Source organism: Peromyscus eremicus, chromosome 19, assembly GCF_949786415.1.
Source record: "Peromyscus eremicus chromosome 19, PerEre_H2_v1, whole genome shotgun sequence".
NCBI classification, from domain to species: domain Eukaryota; kingdom Metazoa; phylum Chordata; class Mammalia; order Rodentia; family Cricetidae; genus Peromyscus; species Peromyscus eremicus.
In genome coordinates this window covers 57,306,797-57,330,367 of record NC_081435.1, presented here as the reverse complement: position 1 = coordinate 57,330,367, position 23,571 = coordinate 57,306,797, and the positions used below count along the sequence as shown (strand labels likewise).

Genomic DNA, 23,571 nt, shown 5'->3' with positions numbered 1-23,571 from the left:
GGCATATTTAGAATGATATGGGCTGGGAGGGAGGATGCTGCAGGCAGGCAGATCCTCTTTCACAGATGATATCAAAATAATTGTTCCAAAACAGCATTGTTATAAAATCTCTTAACTGGCAACAGCAAGCGGTGACGGTGATCAGTTTTCTATGTGTGTGTGATGAATGGTACCAATTTTCATGACTGAATGTACTACAAGGTTCATTTTTCTGAGAAAACACATCTTTCTGCTATGAATCCACGCTTCGTAAGGAAGTGCTCTTCAGTCAGCACCAACATGGCAGCACACCAGGGCATCTTCCCACAGTCAGCTTGAAAGACAGGGCTGCAAAGCCGAGGCATGGCCCTGTTTCCCTCCTCTACCGAATAATCAAAACACGTTTAGTGAAACTTCACACACCCAGAATCTCCTCCCAGTACCCTGGAAGTGAATGCTTGCAGACCAACTCCCTTCCTAGCAATGTACTGAATTAATCCTGCAGCTTGCAATGGTGGTGTTTCTATGCTGCTGAGAGATAATTTTTTTAAAAAAAAAATTCTTCTGCAAAAATATAGCTTTCACATTCGTTTTGGACTGAAATCTAGACACCTGGACAGAACACAGCTCATTCCGGTTTGGGGCTCTGAGGTGGGACCCAGGGAATCGCCTGCACTACCTTCATGTCCCTGAAGAGGGACCATGTGCTCAAGTGAAAGGCGGCCGGGCCTGCTCCGCCTATGCAGTGGCTTTGAAACTGAAAACACAACCATTCGCATGCTGCTGTTCTTAGATCAAATGATCGAGTATTTAAAACTACAGAATTTGCCCGCATTTTATGAAAGTTCCTGCTCTTTGAAAGGGAACACAGTGGCTACACAAACACACCCCGGACAATACAGACCCAGGCTATTCCTTTGAAATGTGGGGTTTTAAATTCAATGCAATTTACTTTTAAAAAGAAACAAAGCAGGTGTCTGTCAACAGTCTAGCTGTAGCTATTCTGCCTCAGGAAAATACAACTTTGCTCTTTTTGATGAAACTCCTCATTCTTTTAGAATCACTGACACTGCTAAATTGTATTTAGCCCCCCAAGGTCTACCTCTAATTCATGACTTCAAATAAAAACTTTTGAAATTCTGTGAAAGGAAGAAAATACATCTTGGATATGCAGACATTGTCACTAACTGGGACAGGGAAACAATTTTGCTCTGTTAGGATGTAAGACTGCTGCAGCCAGTGAACTCTTGATAGCTAAAACGGAATGGCTTCCAACTAAATATCAAGTCCCCATCTATAGATGTCCATAGACAAGAAATCCAGAGAGTAGCCAGATGCTTCAAAACAAGCTTTCTAAGTGCAAAATACATGAAAGTCCTGGGACCATTCTCTTTTCTGCGGTAAAGGAGCCTTGCAGCCAGTTCTTAGATTTCTGTAATTAAACCACTAAGAGTCCAAATTTCCACACCAAATTACACTCTTCAGTGAAAATGAGAAAAGAAAGTGCAAAATAAGAGCTCCCTAAAAATGTATTTCTCCTTCCTTAACACGTGAGTGCAGATGTATTGTTCTGGCTGCTGAACTCTTAAAGAAGTCCCGATAAATCTTAATAGGTGACACTGAATTGGAAAACTTGATTACAAATAATCTCACACACTGGGAAAGAGGAAGGGCATGGTGTTTCATGCCTACCTTAAGGCAGCCAGCTGACAAGATAAATCAGACACATACACAAATACTCCTCCGGTTGGAGGAATGAATAGTCTTGTCTCTTCTGAGGTTTTTAACTTTTTAATTTGCAAAGATAACCTTTGAACAGCTCACAGATACACAAATCTGCCCTCAACAGAGAGCCTTGATTTTTGCCCCCACCCCCCGCCACTTACATGTCTTCCTTTCTTTATATTTAAAATATGCACACCAGAAGTCTCTTTTTGAAGAAGGGAAGAGATTGTGTTCTAAAGTTCTAAGAAGTATTCTGAAATTCTCAACAATACAGAAATCTTTTAGCAAACTTCTGGGAGACTGGAACGCCAAATGCCAAATGGTGATGGTGCATATTTCCTGTGTGTGCTTTCTGAACTAATGAGTCCCCAATGCAAAGACCTTCCTGTACTTATTTCCTATCTGAGAATCTCATACAAAACTGAACTTTGTATTTAGCCTCTGAAAGCAATGGAGAGAATGAGGTTGATTTCCAGAGAACGCATCACTGAACTTAAAGCCCACAGCTGGATTCGTGAATCCTGCATTCACTACATGAACAAATAAATACTTAGTGATGAACGTTCTCCCAGTTTTCCCAGTGTCCCCACTGCTGTGTTATATATGCTATATAAGCTGGGCGAATGCTTCTTGTCTTATTTGCATGGTTTAATTGCATTACCGTAATCTCCTTCCTCCCTATATATTTTCATAATTTATTGGCTTTATTTATATAACCAAATCTCATATTTTAGTATCTTTAGCTAGAACATGAGCACACTAAGTTCAGAGTTGAGTCTAGGAGCTGACCTAACATTTTAATGTAAACCATTACAATTGCTTGTATCACTCCAGGAAAGGACCTTGAAGCCCCCTTCTGTTGTATCTTATCACACACTGGGTACTTCTAGATTCTCCACACAAGCCCAAGTCCTGGGCCCATGCTCAATGTACTCATGACATGTTTAATACTGCCACAGCCATCTTAAAAGGGGTTGTATTACTGCTCAGGTTAAAATGTGTTGACATGAAAATGCACCATGAGATACAAAACAGTGTGTCTATGATTGACTTATAACACTCTTGAGAAATCATTTGAGATTTCTTTAAGCATCTGAGGAGAAAAAAAAATCTAAAATACTTTAAAGTATGGATTCAATAGCATATATAAAACACTCAAATGGTTTTTTAATGTGATGGAAAATATCTAAGAAAATTAATACTGTTAGTATTATCTACTTTCATTGATGTATCTGATAAACGCTCTATAACATATAGTTAAGTCCAGACTTAAAGATTTTATTTTCCCTAAGAATTCATGTTCCTTGGGGATATCAAATGGTACCAAATACATGCTACAGTTTTGTTTTCTCAAATCCACCTAAGGAGCCACTCATGCCTCAAATTTTCTTGGACATGTTCCAATCTTATTTTAGAATCTTCTCCTCAGGATCTGTGCATCCAAAATTATCTCTGACCACTTAAAGCTTGCCAGATCCTCCTGAATTAAACATAAATAAATAAAACAAAACTGCAACTAACAACTCAGTTTGTGAAGATCTCCCTGGAGATGACAGAAGTCATAAAATAGATATTAGGGTAAACCTTTGTATTTCCAAAATCTTACAATGTTCCCAAAAGCCTGAATGAGCCTATGGAGAAATTCACGATTAAAATGGAGACCAACTCCACAAATGTCTGAAATACAAAGCTGTACCTCTTCTTCACACTTGCTGATAAAACACACATAATTTCAATTTGATGACCAAGCCTTTGTATGTTTACATGCTAGTGAGCACAATAAAATTTCCAAATGACATCTGTTCCTCTTTTATTTTCTGTGCATTTCATAAGAATCTTTTTAAACAGTACACTTAGAAATTGTTACTTGCTAGATTTTAATTCTATCACAATAATTTCTCGTTAAAAAAAAAGCATGGATCATTTCTCTTAAGCTATAATTTAATATTGTGCCTTTTTTTCTCTTCATAAATGCACAACTCAATGTGTATGATTACTAGGCTATTCACAAACAAGAAACTTGCTGGAAAGGGTAGTAAAGCTGCAAAGTACCCAGATCACGAGGAAATATGCTTTAAAGTAGAAAATCGAGACATGGAGCTCTGAATAGACAACAAGTTCACGTGTAGATTCAAAAGGTTAGAAATGCGAGATGAGCGGTAGCATCAAGCACACACACACACAGCTCTTTACTCCTGAAGTCCCTTCAGAAGAGGAAGGCTAGGAGATAGTGGGACATGGCCCAGGACAACGTTTGACAACAGGAAGTGGGGCTCTCTGAACAAGTATCATTTTCCACAGTCTTTCCTTAAACAATCAAAGTACCCCACACATCGCTCCAGACCTCTGCTCTCCAGAGGGCCTGTCTTCTCTTCCTCTGTGGTTCTAAAGACTGTAAGCCTTGTGGATGATTCTTACACCATCCTATGTCAAGCCTTCAGGGTGACTCGAGGTCTCTAGATGTGGCATACAGTACAAATGCATGCTCATGCCTCCCACCAAAACTATGACACAATATTGAGCCAAGTCTCAGTCAGTCTGTCTGTCTGTCTGTCCGTCTGTGTGTCTGTCTCTGTGTGTGCGTGTGTCTCTCCCTCCCTTCCTCGCTCCCTCCCCCTCCGCCTCCCTCCCCTTCTCTCTCTCTGAAGACTAAGCACAGCTTTTAAACAAAGCTAGGCAGGCGATCCTCCCCACCTCCTTGACCCAGATAGCCTGAAAGGACCAGCCTCTTGACAGCAAGGGAAGTCCACCTCTTTCTCACAATCGTATCACAATATGTGACTATGGGATACCACACTGGAAATGTTCCTCCGCTTATCTATGAAAGAGAGAGGGCCCATTTCACTGGGGGCGGGGCATCAGTTGACACAACAGACTGAGATAGATGTATTCCTATCTACCATGGTCAATATCTATCTAAGAGAACATAAATGCCTTCATCTAATCTAATCACTGTGAAAGAAAGCTAACCCCGTCCTTTACTATGTGCTACACATATACTCAAGAATATGTTGAAGCAAGGTTTAGAAGTATCTTGAGTCAGACACATTTCATAATTTTATTTAAACTTAAAAATAAGAGAGAGAGAGAGATCTAAAAATACAGAAACCTAGACCTGTTGGAGCCAGACTGCTATAGTGTCTAGCACAGGCTGTTTCTTAAAATCAAGTAAAAATACACACTTTTTTGTTTTATGATGGCAAGGCGTGGGATCTCATTATCAGTAATAGAATGACACACCAAAGTTAGGGCACACTAACCAAACTGCAACTGCAAATGTTCTAGAATTACCAAGTAAAGAGGAAACTAGAGTGCACAACTGTTCAAACCGATCTCCTTCTTTCTGCTTAAACCTTCACTGAATTTTCATCTTGTTTCTTGTCTTTTGAAGAAGGGCTATTTATCAATGTATCCCATAGGGCCATTAAGACATTTAACCATGAAATGTTCTCTCACAAGAGTTCATCCTAAACTGACTGTCCATCAAAACTCAAAAACTTGAATAATATAAACAAATTTCCAATTTCGAACTGTCATGTGTTAGAAGAAAAAGATTTTCTGTTTTCTGAGCATAGTGTAAGGGATGTGCCACCAACAGCAATAAAAACCCTTGAAAATGTTTTTGTAGAGACCAGCTAACTAGAGAAAAAAAATACTTAAATATTTGTAACTATTGATAATTAGGAACATCATAGATACTTCAAGAACTCCTAAGAAAGTGTGAAGATTTCTGCAAATTTTTTTTTGCAGTAGAAAAAAAAACCCTGAAAAACTAACAAACAACAACAACAAAACTCAAAATTTATTTTAACCTTAGGCATAGATGGGATGAGATAGGTTTAGGCCCTTTTAATGTATTTAGTATTTTCAGGGTTATGTTTAAAATGTAAACAGCTTCAAGGACTTTATCATTTGAAGCTGTCATTAAAACTATTAAAATCTAAAATTTCATCTACATTAACTCTACCACTAACTCCAGGCTTAAAATATGCCTACAAAATCAGCCAATTTCAATAAAATATAGAAACTCAAGAAATAACAACATGGTACAGTTTTAAGTGACATATTGATATTCTAAAATGACTATTTTATATGCCATTGGCAGTTTTATTTACACAATATTTTTCCATATTTATGGCTAATTTTATGGTGCTTCTTCAACATTATCAAGTCTGATAATCAGCATACAAAATTTGTGGGGTTTTTTGATAAGACTTATTCTGATATATTCATTTAATAATTTTTTTGGATGAGCTGAACCGAAATCAAGTCAAATACACAGGTGTGTGGATTAATCTAGCACATCTGCAAACCCCATTATTCTTCTAATTTCCTAAAAATGAAATCGAACCATTGAGAGCACTGATTGGTAATACATTTTCAGAAATCTAAATATAATTTTGTCTTAAAGTGTAAGAACTTATAAGGCCCATTAGTCATTTTTTTTTACATACTAGGAGATTAATTTAAAACTGTCTTTACATGTACAACCCTGGAAGAAGGATGAAAAAAAAAAAGAAGGAAACATGAAAAAGACAGGAAATTTTTTTTTTTAATTTTACATAAGGAGAAAATTACTAGCAATGGATCGGTTATAAACAAATTAAATACCTCCTAGGACAAAAAATTTGCAAATGCATGAACTCAAATCAATGTGTCATGCATTTCCTGTGATCACAACCAACTTTTCCTAGGTTGGGGCCTGGGGCCTGGGGCATCACAGCAGCACTCAGACACAGCTCCAGGTATTAAGAATGCCCAGAATGCTTTGGTTACAGCTGGATTCCTCTATCCTCACCTAGCATTACATTGCAAACAGTGACCACCTTGGCAGTCCTCATTCATCAACCTCTTCAGAAAATAGAGACATTCTCCCTGCACTCTGGGCTGAAACCCATGTAAATTTTCCCTAAATCCGCTCCACAAATCTCCTTTCGCATGCAAATCCATAAATCATCATAATACTGACAAAGAATTTAACCAACACATGAAACTAATACTCATGCTCTCCAAAGCCCTGTACAGGTAAAGCTCTGCAAGTTGAGGAGCCTTTTCAAGGCTCTCTTCAGAGCTTAACTTGCTGACTACCAACATAAGCCCTCAGCCTTCCAGCAGGGGCAATTAATCACCACAGCAAGGGTCAGGTAGCTGGTCCTTTCTACCTCTTCCACATTCTAGATGCACACACAGCTCTGGGCGCATGGAACCTCATTGACTTCTATTGCCTTCTACTGATACCAAACTGAACACAGTGGACACAGGATGGAGCAAAAACAGGCAGTACTTACTGAGGAGGGCAAACCTGGAGGGACTTTTCGGACTTTCTTTGTCTGCACCTCTGAAAAAAAACAAAAACAAAAAACGAAGAAGCTGTGAGCTCCCACATGCCCAGTTCTCCAAGGAAAAGATAGTAAACCAAGAAGAGGCTTTAGTATCTGAGAGAAAACTGAGAGCAGGGTAGGCATTCTAGCTTTCTCTCCCTCCTGTTTCACACTTCATTCTACCAGAATTCAAATTCTGCTTTCCTGGTGAAATCTACGAGACTGCATCTATCTACCTGGGATGGCTCTGTGTTTTAAGACACAGCTTTTTTGTGTGCACAGCCAAGTGACACACTGAAATAAGCAAACATTTAAAAAGTTATGTTGCTGTGTAAATTGTTACCATAATCCCTGGGGGATGGAAAAGACACCAAGCTGAAGGCTGACTCAGTGTTATGGGGAAGTGGGGGGTGTCCTTTCTGGGGTAAAGTAGGGGTAGGATGGCATTTTTTAAAAGTGAATTTAATAAAGACTCCAGGCATTCAAACAGAAAGGGGCCTTACCCATGGCACTACTGTGAAGAGGCCTCCGCCGGGTGTTATTGCTAGAATACTGATAGTACTGGGAGCCAGGTTTGGTGGGCGAAAGGGTTCCTGGATTGCCCATATCCATGTCCCCTCCAAGGAGACTCTGCTAGAAGGTGAAAACAAAAAAACAAAAAAAACAAATACGGAAGTTTAATTTTTCACATTTACCACCTCGCACTCGATTTTGAGCAGAGCGTTTGCTGAGCTAAGACAATTAACCAAACAACTGCCGAAAAGCAAAAGCCACTGAGGAAGCTGTCATCAAGTTCCGCATTGTTAACCCTTTACTTTGAAGACAGTAGATGGTACCCTCTTAAACCAAATATATTTTGAAAAATCATTTTCCGATGGCTAACACTTTAATTCCATAAGAAAATGTCATTTAACATGAATGTTTTCTTTCCCCATACTGGGAACTATTCACACCCTTGTTTCTAAAGGACTAACATGAATCTCATTTTTTTTTGGAAAACATACAACTTCTCCTGGCTGCACACACGAGGATGAGTATGGATGGTCCACTCTCTACCGGACACATCCTGATCATCCAGGACTTTGCACAGGATGCCAGATGAGTGGAGAAGAAATTCAAATCCCAGGGCAAACTTTCAAGATTATAGCAGAAGTAGGCGTCCTCTGCAAACGGGAATGACCCTGAGAACTTCAGTATTCTTTCTTGAAGACGACCAGAAACTAAAATAAATCCCCATGGATTAAACATTCACCTGAACACTAACATATTCCTGCAAATATCATAAAGTTATCATGGTGTGACAAACTGCTAATTTTTCAAAAAATGATGACATAAGACAGATTACATAATATTACATTTTCTAAAAGCTACATAGAAACTTACCCACAATATAAACCGCCTGATTATACTCTGCATTGAACACATTGTTCTTTCAATTATTCTGATAGGCAATAAAACAAGTGTAGATAGTACCATTTATATTAAGAACAAATTTGCTATTTAATAAAGAAATTTTAAAATTAAGTACTAAAAATCTAACTTTATCGTTACTTGTAATCAACTTTTACTGATGGAACTAATTACTGTCCTTGATAAAGTACAGAATGTGTTTTCCCTAATCTAAATTCTAATCACCATGTCACTCACAACAGACTTAGGGATGCTTCACTAACACACTATTCACATGCAAAATACTCTAAATAGGCCAATTATGACTCTGCCCCTGTTCCCTGGTTAACCCGCTGAGAACTGAAAAATTTCACAAGGCAGTCACCACCTAAAACAAAGGGTCCTTGTTTTAAATTAAGACAGCCTTTTTGATTCCTAAATAGCTCAACAAAGTGGCATGTCTTCCAGTGAAAGCAGTTGGTCAAATATGACCCATAAGCTGGAAAATCAAAAATTCGAAGCTCTCCTCACCACCACAATATAGCTAAATATCATAGAGAGAGCTGGCGATGGTGGGGGCGTTCTGTGCCTATTGGTGAACAATATATCACAGGCTAATCAGCCACTGGCATGCCTGTCTTCCCTGCTTCTAGCTTACGACTTTTTCAAGGGATACATGATAAATATTACTTTAAAAAAAAAAAAAAACCTGAAGAAGAGATTCTAAGAGTGAAAAGATATTACTGAACAATTAGCTCACTGTGAACATCTTAGTTTCATCCACAAAGGATGAAAATTGGATCATTTGCCAGATAAAAATCTAACATCAGCACACACAACTATTGCATTTCTAGAACTTTCAGAAGACAGGAAAGTATTAATAGTGGCAAACTAAAGCACCAAGCACATTACAACCAACATTTCTATGAATTAGGGAATTTAGGGATATGATATCAAGCATTTATTTTTATCATCTTAAGCATTCAAAAATTAGAATTTCTACCTGGAATTTCACTCTTGGTAAATTCTTATTGACAAGTCTCTATTTATTTAACTCTTATTCCAAGAATATTTTTTTGATATCTCTACTGATAAAGGTGTTACTGTCATATGAAGTTATTGTCTCTCTATAAGTTGGTAAATCTACCACTGAGTCTTCACTTTATTAGGAAAAGAGTTTGAAAATAATAATATAGTATTGTTGTTTTTACTATTTTACAATGTGCTAAGCCTCTTGCGTTCTAGGCAAATGGTCTACCATTAAGCTACATCATTCATGACCCATGGAATAAGACTAGCTTGGTATCTGTCAATAACATAGACATTGTATTGGCAGCCATTACTCTTATTTTTCCTTTTATCCCTTTTCCCAAAAATATATAAAATCCTCAAGCAAGGGTTGAACAAATATTCTGAAATATTCACTTCTCTTTCCAATGGGCCTAGCCATTGGTTGACTCCTATTGGTCCTGGTAGCAAAGATTCACTCCCAGAAAAGGAAATCTATGCAGTTGGGCAACTAAAAACAAACAAGCTCGCTGCCCTGGGTTTTAGAAGATTCACAATAGAACTGTGAAAAAAGATAATGATAGCACAGTTAACTGGCTGGGCCTGACCTGCTTGTTGTTGATTTCAAAGACAATCTTCCTGTGGGCCAGGCATAAGCAAATCAGCCTTCAAGTCCTCTACAAAGCCACATGAACTATGTGGAATGACAGCAGCAAAGCCACAGAGCATTTCCAAATGGAGACTCCTGATAATCGCTCACTCACCAAAAAAAAAAAAAAAAAAAGAACGCATTCCTGCTTCTTTCTTTTAGACTTGTTTGACCCCCCCCACCTCCCCTTTTTTTTCCACTTAGACAATGGAATCATTCTTCTAAAGAAACAAAAATAAACATTTCCTCAGATTTAAAGGGGCACTAATCACCCCCACAGGGAAAATGAAGATAAAAATATATGCGCTCTTATTGTAGGGTCTACTGGTAAAATGAACAATGACTATTTACTATTGTTTGGTCTTTATGTCACACGCCTCACCCTCTGTAGTAATGAGAAAGATTAAAAATAATTTCCACTGCTGAAACACTTGGGTACATGAATGTTTAAAAGTCAATGGCATTTGATTAAGGCAAATTAAATAAACAGTACACATAAAAGATAAGGCATTCATCTGTTGATAAAATTACCTCCAAGTATGTATAGCTTTGAAAACAAATTTATATTTCATGGACGTTAAGTTTAAAAGCCAAGTCTACTTTCAAAATGGGCAAATGCATCCTTGTCTTAAATAGGATCAGAAAGTTTAAGGGTCCTGTATTTTGTTGTTTTGGTTTTTGTTTTTTACATTGTGCAAGCTTGTGTTCCGTGGTTATTCTAGCTTCACAGCAATCAGGTCAACCAGGAAACACGGGAAGCAAGATGTGGTGTTTCCCACATTTAACCTGTAAATCTTAAAGCCATACTTGTGAATCAGTTTAACTGTCCAGATGAGATGAGACAAGCCCTTCCCCTGCTTCTCATCCAAAGGCAAACAATTTCAAGCCTTAAAACACAACCACCAAAGAAGAAAACATACCAACTTTGTTCACTAAGCTCCAATGACTGGAGAGTCACTCACTTCTTGCGGCCCACTCCCCAGCACAGGGTCATGCCTGACATAGCCATTCAGATACTGAAGTCAAGATTCTGAGAGGGTCAAGGCAATCACTCCATTGTTTGTTTCCTAGCAGGTCTGAACATGAAGACTTCTAACGTCATGTCATCTTAGCCCTGCCCTTATTCCATTCGGGGCTGAGTGAGTACCTTCGCTCCTTCATCAACGACTAAGCTTGGCTTATGCAACCAAGGATGTAAACCATGAATTAAACTTGGGAAACAGAGAAGCGGCTTATATCTCAAATTAGATTTATAAGTGAATGGTAATCAAAAATAGAAGTAACTGCTCGAAGCTTAAATTATCAACTTTTTTTTTTTCTTGTTAAACTAAAATCATCTTGCTCTGAACTATTATTTCATTTCAGTCAGCACTTTAAATGTAATGGGTGGGTGGTTCATCTCGAAAAAGGAAGATTATATTTACCCTTAATTATAGATATGAGTGAGATCAGAGAGCTAGAGGCACTGCTTTGGGCATATGATTAATTTATCTAATAGGTGAACGGCCTTGAGTTTCAGGGGTGGGTCCTGGGAAAGCAAAGAGAGAAGTGGGGGTCAGGAGACCTCCGAGGGGGAAAATGTGCCCCTTGTTTTCCAGGCTTCCTCCTCTTTTGCGTCATTACCATTACGTTGTGATCTGATGTCAGACACAACATCTTGGGGGGCGGGGGTGCTGCAGCACAGAGAAAAGCAGTCTCAGATGAAACCAGATTAAGCTCCTTTTCTGAACTTTTGCCAAATGCGTGTGAGTCTAATTCATGTTTGGGTATTCTAGCACTCACACAGCTGCGATTCCATTCTTCCACCACAGCCCCCAGTGATGTATAGTGGCTTTGTATGGGGAGCTGACTCCATCAAGGCGGGGATTTTGTTACTTTAAAATGGAAATAAAATTCAGCACGACTACGAGACTTATAAATGTTGGACATCGGTATAGGTACCTAAAAGATTTTGCAGCATGAGGTGCAAACCAGACATGGAGAGAAAAATTGCAAAGTAGATGTGGTTTAAACACTTGGGCACAGCCGAGGACATATCTACATGGCTAATTCTGCACAGAATTAGGTTTTCAAAGACACTGCTGAACAAGATTCTTAACAGCCATGGGGAAGTTTTTACAAATCCCTATCGAATAGCTGCTGCTGAATTCGCCATTTTGACCACAGAAGGGCCATCGCTGACTTACTTAGCAGCAGGAGGGGGCCATAATTTTGCTGCTGTTCGCACTTACTCGGCAACCTAGAATATATCTTGCACCAAAGGGCAATGAAGAACACAGTAATTCCACCTGTCCACTTTTGAACTTCAAAGCTTACAACTGAAGGTCAGACCTTGGACAGCCTTTATCTCTGATCCCTGAAGGTCCAGAAAGGCTCTGTTACAGCTTACTTTAATTTCTGTCTTGGACTTAATTTCAGCAAAACAAGACTTGGGGAAAAAAATTAGAAAGATGGGATGGCAGAGATAACCAGGGGCTCGGATAGTTGCCATGTAACAGAGAAATACAAATTATTGAGATTGTCATTCAGCAAGTCGTTTCTTTTAAAAAATTTTAGACATTTCAAAAAATAATTGTTCATATTAAATTTATAGTGCACACTGTATTCCACAGAAAATCAGAAAAAAAGTTCAAGCTGGCCTGGTGGGGCAGTTGTGTAATCCCAAGTATTTGGAAGGCGGAGGTAAAAGAACTGTAAATGTAGGGCCAGCCTGGGCTACAGAGTAAGCTCAAGGCCAGTTTAGGAGCAACTTAGCAAGCATCTATCTCAAAATAAAAAGGAGCTGTTGCTATAACTCAGTGGTAGAGCAGTGGCCTAGCATACATGAGGCAACAGGCTCAACCCTTACTACAATAAACGAAGGAAGGGAAGAAGAAGAAAGAAAGGAGGCAGGAAGAGGGAAAGAAAGGAGAGAGGGACAGAGGGAGGGAAGGAGGGAGAGAGGGAGGGAGGGAGGGAGGGAGGGAGGGAGGGAGGGAAGAGGATTGACTGAAGCAAAGTAAGAAGGAGGACTAGTGAGTTTTGCATGGACCCAAGCTCAGAGAAATACAGACTGCTGGAAGACAACTACTCTCCCCTCCCCTGTAAAGAGGGACTAATAAATGCTTTACCAGAGTTATTGGGAGTAGAAGAAACAACATATGTAAAATTTCCAGCAGAAACGGTGCCTAACATATTCTTCAACGTCTTCCCTCGGCCCTTCAGCACAGTCCTGGGAAAACCCACCCACTACTACTTCAAAGTCATCCAAAGCTGGGAATGACAATCAGATACGCTACTTTCAGATTAAACAAAAAAAAAAAGAAAGAAAAAAGAAACACACACACACACACACCACCACCACCACCACCACACAGTGCTAATAATTTGAAACATCACTATAAAAAGCTGAAAGGGTTAAATATAGGAGTCTACATCAACAGTGACAGCTTCATGGCCTTGGGCCACACTGGCAAGAAGATAGGGACTCCCCCATATTTAGTAAAGGAATTGGCCAAGAATCTCAGGACTTAAGAGTAAGTGACTACTTTCCTCAAAATGCCACAATGATTTCTTCAGCAACTCATTTGATTTTATTTCTCGAACAGAGAAGTAATTTGCTGTTAACTCAACTAAATACAAGATAAAAATGGTTTAAAGTCAATCTGCCAGTTGTACCAAAATAAAAAAATGTTTGACATGGGATAGAACTCTCTATATCATATGAAGTAGGATAAGTTAAACTCTTACTTATGGTGTTGGACATTGACAGATGACTACAAGGCTGGTCCAATTTTGTATTTTCTCTTTTCAAAACCAATTATGGGCATTTAGTGACTGTGTATTTGATACTTAAAAAATTTTATTTTCTTCTTCCATAATATAAACAAACAAACTCCATAATTTTGGTTGGAAATTTGCATAACTCCCAAAGAATTTAGTAATCCTGAGCAAAATATTTTAACAGTGATTAGATTTCACTCAGCATCTCCAAATTCAAATATATTGTCTTTCCTTGTAAAGAAAAACACCTTACATTTAAATGTTATAATGCAATACAAAGGTTGCTATGGGAACTGCAACTTAATATATAATGTGGTAATAGTCAAGTAAAAATTCATGCATTTTTTAATGGAAATTACAACTGCCCAAGGATTGATGAGATTTATAATCCACCCATTTGACTTCTTCTCAAATTAAAAAAGAAAAACAAAACATTATTTCTTGTACACACCAAAGTGAGAAGGTTTTTCTGTGGTTCATGAAAATGCATTCTGGAAGCCCAGGTCGTCTATTACATATTAAAGAGAAGATTAATTGAGTTGTTGGGAGGTGCAAGTTCGGGGGGGGGGTTGGGGGGGGGGGGAGGCATCAAAGAAACCAGTAACAAAATATAATTAGGATTAAAAATTCTATATAAACTATACAGAATTTAAGAAAAACACTTTCTTGTCAATTAAAACTCTCAGGATGGTTCAGGAAGATGGCTTAATTTAGAATTTGACATGTAATCACTCAATAGCATATAAACAGTATTTTCCTTAAAATGCTTTTTTGTTAGCAATAGTGTAGCAAAGTGAAACAGGAAAATTTTAATAGGACCTATTAACAGACATGTGAATTAGCACCACTCCTGTAAAAACATGGCCCTAGCAAACACCCCGAGTCTCACTTGACCATGGTGCTATTTAAGTAAAATAAAAGAGTGTCAATCTGTCACATGTCAGTCTTTATCATACTGGATGGGGAGAGTTCTAATTCAAGGTAAATGTTTGCCTCTCTGGGCAAGGATATAGAAAATCCATTTTTATGGGACTGGTCTCTCTGGGAACAGGGGTCTCTCTGGGAACAGGGGGCAGGGTCTTCTTCGTGAACCTATCAGGTTGCTCAATTATAGTCTAATGGCCAACTCTGCAAGTTACCACTAAAGTGGAATGTGACAAAAGATCCCCACCCGCAAACAGCATGACAAGCTCACACTACTACGGGAGGATATTGGGATTATCCAGCACAGTAGTAGATGCCTAACGAAATCTTCAAATCACCCTGAAACGCCTTCCTTCTAAATAACCGTAACTCCATACAGCCTCCCACTCTGTGTGATTAGCTCTTTGCCTCCCAACATGCCCTCTTTCCTGAACGTGCGGCATGGAGGCCAAGCTTGTTGATATGCTTACCAGACGAGGAAATGACTTAAGTTCTTCAGTTGCTGACTACATAACAGTGCCTAGCATGGGAACGTGACATAGCATATGATCTCTAACCACTGACGTAAGTGCAAAACTGTTTTATCAGTCAGATCAAGAAGAGAGAGAGTGTATGTGTGTATAGATCTGTCCCTCTAATAACTCCTGCTGTTGATGATGCTAATAATAATAACCACAGCCAGAGACAAGTACATATCCTTTAGACACTAACATGGCAGACACTACATCCTCCAATGTACAGACGGGGACATTTAGAGTGGCTATGTGTCCTGACCAATACCACATGGTTAGCAAGCAGTGGGTCCAGTCGGACTTGACATTGACAAATATGTCCTTTATGCTCCATCCTTTCTGTGCTCTATCTGCCCCAAGCCCTTCATGATGAGCTGGAGCTATCAATCATTGTTAGAGAATCCTGACTTTGAAGGCATCTTTCTTCTTACTGCAGAAGAATCATCTAACACAGTGGAATCCCGCAGGGCTACACGTGAGTGCCACTTGGCCCTGGATCACCTGGATATGTAATCTAGTGGGTATCAGACTCTTTATCTGGAACATGGTAGTATGATCACACACACACTGTGAGAATCACTCATATAAAGTTCTTAGAAACTTGATGTTTGTGATTTCTCACGGCTAACGTGGTCCCTCAAGGCAGGAAGAAAGTTCCCTTGTCTCTGTGATCTTGGCATCTGGTACAGTAGGTGCTGGTACATAGTATGCCTCCATTACATGTCAAGTGATTCAGTTAACTGCAGAGCCAGGGAATGCGCTCACCGAGTTTCAACCATTATTGGTCTGCACATGATTCTCTATTCCTATGGCAGTGGACAGAGTCCCTACACTTTCCTTTGCACTCTCCCCCTAAGATTTTCTCCTCCCACATTGGCTGTGCATCACTCAAAAGCTAAATGTAGTCCCCAATGTACAAATGTCTCATCACATCTCTTCAACAAAACTTCTTTCATTTCTTAATTACCCCCCCAGTCCACTTAAGTATAGATGAAGAATCAGAATTGGTCATATATATGAAGAAATTAGTTGTGTGCTTCACAAATCACATGTACGCCCGTTGACTTTTATTTTTTTGCCTGATTTGTTTAATGAAAATGGACACATTTCCTCAAGCAGGTATGGTTGTTGGATGGTCCATCATTTACCACAGGGCCAGGTTTTTGAGAGTTGGGCAGCAGGGGAAAATGCAGGCACCACCTAGGTGGACACCTAGAGTGGAACAGACAGAGGAGATGGGAATACAGGAAGCAAGGCGAAGGCAGGTTTTGTGAAGACTTGTTTTGTCTTATTTTTTGAGATATAGCACTGGCTATCCTAGAACTCACTATGTAGACTAGGCTGGCCTTGGCCTTGAACACACAGAAATCCTCCTGCCTCTGCCTTCCCAGTACTGGGAGTAAAGGCATGAGTCGCCATACCCAGGCTGTGGAGATTTTTAAAGAGGATGGTTAGTCTTCAGAACACAGGATGTGAAAACATCTCTGAGAATTTAAACTAGCTAACGAAGAAATTGTTCTCCTTAGGTTGCTCCAACATCTTAGATGCCTAGCCTTTGGGTTCTACTTTCTTGACTACTAAAATCAAGTTGGCTTGAACAGAAGCAAAGCCAGAGAAATGGCTATAGCACTGAGAAGACATGGGCCTTTGCTATATGCCAACTACTGTGGTGGGCTTGGGGAAAACAGAACACTTAGGTGAAGATCTCTGCTAAAGATGGCCTAAGCACGGTGAGTCTGTGTGTTCCCAACCACCCTCCTTGGGCTTCACTTCTGTAGCTTAGCTTTACCAGGGCTGAGCCCTCTCCCTAAAGGATTGATCTTCCCACTCTGCATTAGATAAACCACTCCAAAACACCTCTGGAGATGAGAATCAAACATCATCTCCTTGGAACTTCTAGGAACTCTAGGGGAAGACAATGGCCCTACCCTGGGCCCTAAAGCTGTTTCCTTACCACAATGCCTTGGGATCATAGGCGGATGTAGGGGACACTTTTCAATAGCATAGATGTTACTCTAAATGATGGCAGCCAAAGAGCAGCAAATATCCACACAGAACTCGCTGTATTTTAAGCTCTGTTGGCTGCAGTAACCCATTTAATTATCACAACCCCTTGAGGGGAGAATCTTATTAATCCCACTCTACAGATGAGGTGGCCGGAGGTAGGAGGAAGCTAACTACCCACCCAAGATAACTTGAAAACTGTTTGAAAACCAATGAACAACCAAATTGTGTCATTTCACTACGTCGCTTGGATTCACACGGCTCCTGGTAATATCACATCTGCAAATGTTAACAATTACCTCATGCTCATCCTTAAATCATATGCTCAGGAGCCTCCCCTCCTCCTGCCTCTTCTCTACTCTCCAACTCCAGCCAGCTTCAGCACTCACGACCTATTTGCTGCAATGCATTCAACTCTTGAGTTCGCGTCCCAATGCCTCACCCTACAAAAACCTATAAAGAACTCACTGATCCCGTGAAAGATTTGTTTAGTAAAATAACTGGCAACCAGTCATTTCATTGTCCTAGCACTCATATGCACAACTTTCGAAGCAGCCCTTATTATAAAAAAGATGATGCAAAAACAACCAGCCACCAGAAAACTTTTCAAAGTTAGAAGGAGACAGCAATTTTTAAGGGTTCTTAAAGGAACTGTGGAGCGCTTGCATGTATAAATAAACATTCTCTTTCTCTCCTCAAGGATGTAGGACAGGTATATTTTTATTACGTGTTCACATAATACCTCATTATAAATATATTTAGATATTGAGCATGTGGCATTGACTTGCAGAACTAGTTCACAAGCCAGTTGAACAAAATCCACGGAAGAATCCTACAGAACATACACTTCCAAAAGGAAATAATTTCGTGTTTCAATTTTTAAAAGAAACAAGCACTTTGATCTTTTCACACAAGACATTTCCCAGGGAAGGACTTGCATAAGCAATTGGATGGCTGGGATCTGAGTTCAGACCGAAAGCAGGGCTTGACAAACTTCAAACACAGAAACCTAAGTCAGGAGAGGGTTAAAGAATAGAGGTTCTCGCCGGGCAGCGGGGCGCACGCCTTTAATCCCAGCACTCGGGAGGTAGGGCCAGGCAGATCTCTGCGAGTTCGAGGCCAGCCTGGAGTGAGTTCCAGGACAGCCATAGAAACAACAGCAACACAGAGAAACCCTGTCTTGAAAAATCAAATAAATCAATAAATAATAAAAGAATGTAGACTCTAAAATTATGTTCAAGTGTGTGTGGAATGTCAGTGATGAACAGATGTATGCACACCCACACAGGCACACATGCGTGCACACACAAGGATACACTACCCGACACCACTTACTTTCTTTGCAGTACAAGAGATTGAACCTAGGGCCTTGCACATGCCAGGCAAACTCTACTGGACACCCCTCCAGCTTCTTATTTTGTTTTGCATTTTGAGACAGGGTGTCATTTGCCCAGGCTACCCCTGAGCTCTGCATCCCCAAGCAGCTATTAAACTTGCAATCCTCCTGCCTCAATCTCCCAAGTAGCTGAGATTACAGGTCTGTGCTACTGGGCTCCACTTCCTACACCCATTTTAAATCACAAAAGCCAAATGTTTGCATTGTTTTCCATATACGGATTATTTGCTCATTGACAGTATATGGATGCACATTAAGGAATAGAGTTGACAGATAACTTCCACAGCTGGGTCCCTTTTCCATGGTAGTTCATTCCCTTAATGGCTATATCTACCATATTTGGACATTTCCTATAGATGCACTGGGTAACTGTCCTTGTTGCTATGGGATGAGGGTGATTTGGGAGCACAGTGGCAGAACGTAGAGGTAAAGGGGCTCTGGAACATTCCTCCCCGGGTAATAATAAGCCTGATCTGTTCATTTTTCAACTAAAACAGGCTCTGACACACAACAGGCTGAAGATCAAGACTATTTCAGATGTGGGTACTCCTTTAGATTTTGTCTTCTTTGAGTGAAATAAATGTAATTTATGTGATGCTTAAAAGCTGTTAGTGATATTTGATTATTTATAACTTTTTACTTTTATTTTATGTGCACTGGTGTTTTTGCCTATGTATATGTCTGTGTGTAGGTGTCAGATCCCCTGGAACTGGAGTTATAGACAGCTGTGAGCGGCCACGTGGATGCTGGGAATTGAACCCAGGTCCTCTGGAAGCGTAGCCAGTGCTCTTAACCACTAAGCCCTCTCTCTAGCCCCCGATTATTTATTGTTTTTTAAGTTGAGTACTCATTTGTTAATGAGAAGGTCCACAGTCTTTTTTCTTACTTCTGATACTCTTAGAGCTCCGAGAATTGTTTGTAGTTTTGTGATTAAAACATGACCTGGTAAGAAGACACGCTTGGCCGGGCGGTGGTGGCCCATGCCTTTAATCCCAGCACTCGGGAGGCAGAGCCAGGCGGATCTCTGTGAGTTCGAGGCCAGCCTGGGCTACCAAGTGAGTCCCAGGAAAGGCGCAAAGCTACACAGAGAAACCCTGCCTCGAAAAACCAAAAAAAAAAAAAAAAAAAGAAGACACGCTTGTTTGCCTTTAATTTTTCTAAGTATGATTGTTCACAAGATTAGTTATGGAAATAACATCTATTTAAGTCTTAAAACTGTCTAAAAGTCTACTGGGGTGAGGTATACAGTACATGCTGTATGTATGTATCACATTAACCTCCCCAAAATACAAGTACTTCTTAAATTCTAGAAGAACTATGATCCAATAGTTCTAAATAAGGCAGTGTGACCTATGAAAGTTCCTTTTCCCTTCCAAATACTAAGCAGGCCCAGCACTGCTCGGTTTCTGAGACCAGAGGAAATCAGGCGCATTCAGGGTCGTATGGCTACTTAGAAAACTCCTTCTCCTGCATTGTGCCTGTTGTGGTGGGGATTAAAAGGGACACCACAACAGTTATCTTTTAATTATTTTGAAAAATACTGTCAACACCTAGATACGTTTAAAGTTTCATTAGAACACTCCTCATAACTTGCTCAGGATAACTGCATAGATTTGAACTTGTATGTTCATCTCTGCCTCGCTCTCCGACACAGACACAGCTGGTCTTCATGCTTGCTTTGTCCATCCACTAGGGAATCTTAGTGGAAGGATTACTAATCCTGTCTTTTTACACACTTGAGTATTTTAATTTTAAAGCTACTTAAATAGGTAATTTTTATCGCTATTTGAAGGGAGTTCTATATACTCAGAAGACAAAGTAGATCAACCATCCAAATTTCACTCATTTGGCATCTCCATCAGAAGGCAGAACTCCATCTCCATCAGAACCCACTGAGCATTGTGCTGGGCAAAGTTTGCTTCACATTTGAAGCCAAGATTTTCCATGAATTTCCAGTTTGCAGCTCTGAAACTGTCAGGGCAACCAGGAACAGACCAACGATGATAGTGTGCGTGTGCGTGTGTTTATGGTTATACAGGCTCCAATCAAACACACACAAATCTTGCTGCCATCCCTCCTCTTGCTAACACACACATGACTTGCAACTCTTCCTTTATCTGAACAGGCAGTATTGAGTGAAGGCGCTGAGGAAACCATGGTGCCTCAAGGGACTTGCACAGTTCGATCAAGGTCCAGGCTCCTAGTTGATGAAACCTTCACTACTGTCCCTAGAAGCACTACCCATGTATTTAAGTAGCAGGCAACACATTCGGTCACTTCTTAGTGTGCTCAAGATCATGTTCTAGGCCCCAAGGATCAAGCCCAGCTCAATGTACAATTTCTTTACGGATATGCAAGAAAAAAGGTACAGATAAGTATGTTAGTGGAGTTTAATCACTCACCTCTTCTGGGGAGATAGGGTAGGTCTGAGAGGTACCTTACAAATTCAAGGAGAAGACTAAATGTAAAATACACAGAGAAGCTGTAAGCGCCTGTGAGAGGTATGAGATAATCAGACCTATTTACAGGGTGGAACACCATAAATGTAACCCGCCTCTCTTTTACAACCTCCAGTGAATTAACCTAAGTGAGAGATGATGGGAAATGTCTACAGTGAAGGGGTCCAGTAGACAGCACAGAAATTCACAGAGCAATCTAGAGAGCGTGAAAATTAAGAGGCAGATACTGTGTGGATCTGGACTTGGAAGCAAAACAGGAACTTGGGGAGTGGGAGGGAGGGATCAAGGGAAGGACTGGCCAGTTACACTATAATCCTAGGACTCAGGAGGCCAAGGCCTGAGAAATGAAGAGTCCTCGGGCAGCCGAAGCTACGTAAGTGAGAAGCCGCTTATAAAAGAAGGGAATGGAGAAGAAAACAGGAAGGTGTGCTGTTTTAGGCCTAACTTTGAAAACAATGATCCTCCTAGCTACTTAGTTTTCTTTCTTTTGTGTTTTTTTGTTTTGTTTTGTTTTGTTTTCATTTGTTTTTTGTCAACTTGATACAAAATTACCTCAGAAGAGGGAATCTCCATTGAGGAACTGCCTCCATCAGACTGAGCTTTGGGATGCATGTCTGTGGGGCATTTTCTTGATTAAATTGAAGATCGATGTGGGAGGGCCCAGCTCATGTGGGTGGTGCCAGCCGTGGGCAGGTGGTCCCGGGGGGTATAAGAAAGCAGGCTGAGCAGACCTGGGAGAGCTGGGCAGTAGGCAGCCTTCCTCTGTGGCCTTGAGCTCCTGCCCGGGTTTGCCACCGTGGCGGAATGAACCTGTCAGATGATATAAATCCTCTCCTCCTCGAGTTGGTCTTCGTCAGTATTTATCACAGAGACAGAAAAGCAAACTGGAACAGAAATGGAGCAGGAAGGGAAGATAAAGGAAACCTTAAGCCTGCTGATTCCACTCTCAGGTCACAGGAAACGTGGGGAACATGCTAAAGGGCCGTAAGACAGCAAGCAAGCAAACCCACCAAGTCGGACAGGATCCTGGCTTTACTATTAAAGGGGGTGGTAGGGAAAGTTGTGGATTTTCAACAGACCAAAGACAGACAACGCCCAAGAGTAACATTCAGTCCAAGGACACCAGCGGACAAAAGCCCATTTGTTTTCTGCTGCTGTTTTCTTTTAGTTTGGGGATATTTTGTTTCATTTTTCTGTGACAAGGTTTTGCTGTATAGCTCAGACTAACCTTGAACTGGTAACCCTCTCACCTCTGCCTCTCAGGGGGTGGAATACCAGGTGAGAGCCGCTACGCCCAGAGACAAAAGACATTTGTCAGGAGAGAAAGGTCCAGAGTGCTAAGGAAGAATTGCTGGCAGTCCCGCCAACTTCAGCGATGACACTATGGATGTGTTTAACTGGGGGGAAGGGGCAGGGGTTTAGATTATTTGTTGGAGATGCCATTTATTTACAGAATCTATAGTCAGAGATGCTGTGCTTATACATAAAACGATACGTACCCTACAATCTGCTCAATAACACTTGGAAAACATCAACCGGGTAAGATCATCCTAAGACACACAGGGTAAATACTGTAATTTGTTGACACTGAAGGATAGAGACATGATTTTATACACTACAGCACTCTAAATTTTTCTTGTATTTGAAATTTTCCCACACCAAAAAGATTCAGAGATGGACCTATCTGTAGAGCCAGTTCTACCCATTTTCTGACTGAAGAAGGGTATTAAGGTTCAGAGTACATGTTCAATACAGGCTGTGCAGTTCAAGTCTTCAGAGGCCCCCAAGGTCTACAGTCAGTTCCGTTCTCTGTAGAACAGAATTTTGAAAACTGGCATAAAGGTGAAGTCTTCAGACACCCTAGACTGAAGGCCACACAGATGGTCAGGCAGTCCCCTCTGACCTAGGGCGCCATCAGAAAAAGCCCCTTTGCTGAGGTACCACAAATGCTCCCTTCCTTTGCGAGCCAAACACAGAGATGGTTGAGGACAAAAACAGTGTAGGTGACATGGTTGATTCCTCCCAAGACACATGCCCTCCAGCTACACAGGGCAAGCAGAGAGTCTCCCTGTCAGTCTGTACGACTTCACACCTGCACAGGTACTCACCAGGAAATCCAGGAAGACTGAAATACTCTAATTCTGGCATTAGCGTAAAAAATTTGGGGGGGGGGGAGGTTGCAAACATCAGCAGCTGGATTTTTTTTTTTAAAACTGACATAAATAAAAATGTATTCATTAAATGTTTATGAAAGTCAAAATTCAGCCGCTCGCTAAACTGGGTTATTTGGCTACTGCTCAAACATCAGCCTGTCAATCTGCAGGAGAAAAGAGCTGTGTGCTTTTTAGCTTGCAATTAAAAAGAGAACATCAAAGGTCTCACATGCACCCTGCAACGGATCAAAGAGAGGCCGCTGCCTCCTCCCCTAGCTCCTGTCTCATCC

The 23,571-nt window shown here is 40.5% G+C and overlaps 1 protein-coding gene across 1 annotated transcript in view; it reads right to left on the bottom strand.

The window, feature by feature from the left end:
• The window catches only part of Tcf4 (transcription factor 4), a 170,717-nt gene that overhangs the window by 116,753 nt on the left and 30,393 nt on the right, over nucleotides 1-23,571 (bottom strand). The window contains exons 2-3 of the mRNA XM_059246049.1: nucleotides 7,529-7,658; nucleotides 6,993-7,042 (exon numbers count right to left, since the gene is read on the bottom strand). Of these exons, the coding sequence (XP_059102032.1) occupies nucleotides 6,993-7,042; nucleotides 7,529-7,637 (159 nt within the window). The 5' untranslated portion in view covers nucleotides 7,638-7,658. The remainder of the gene's footprint in view (nucleotides 1-6,992; nucleotides 7,043-7,528; nucleotides 7,659-23,571) is intronic.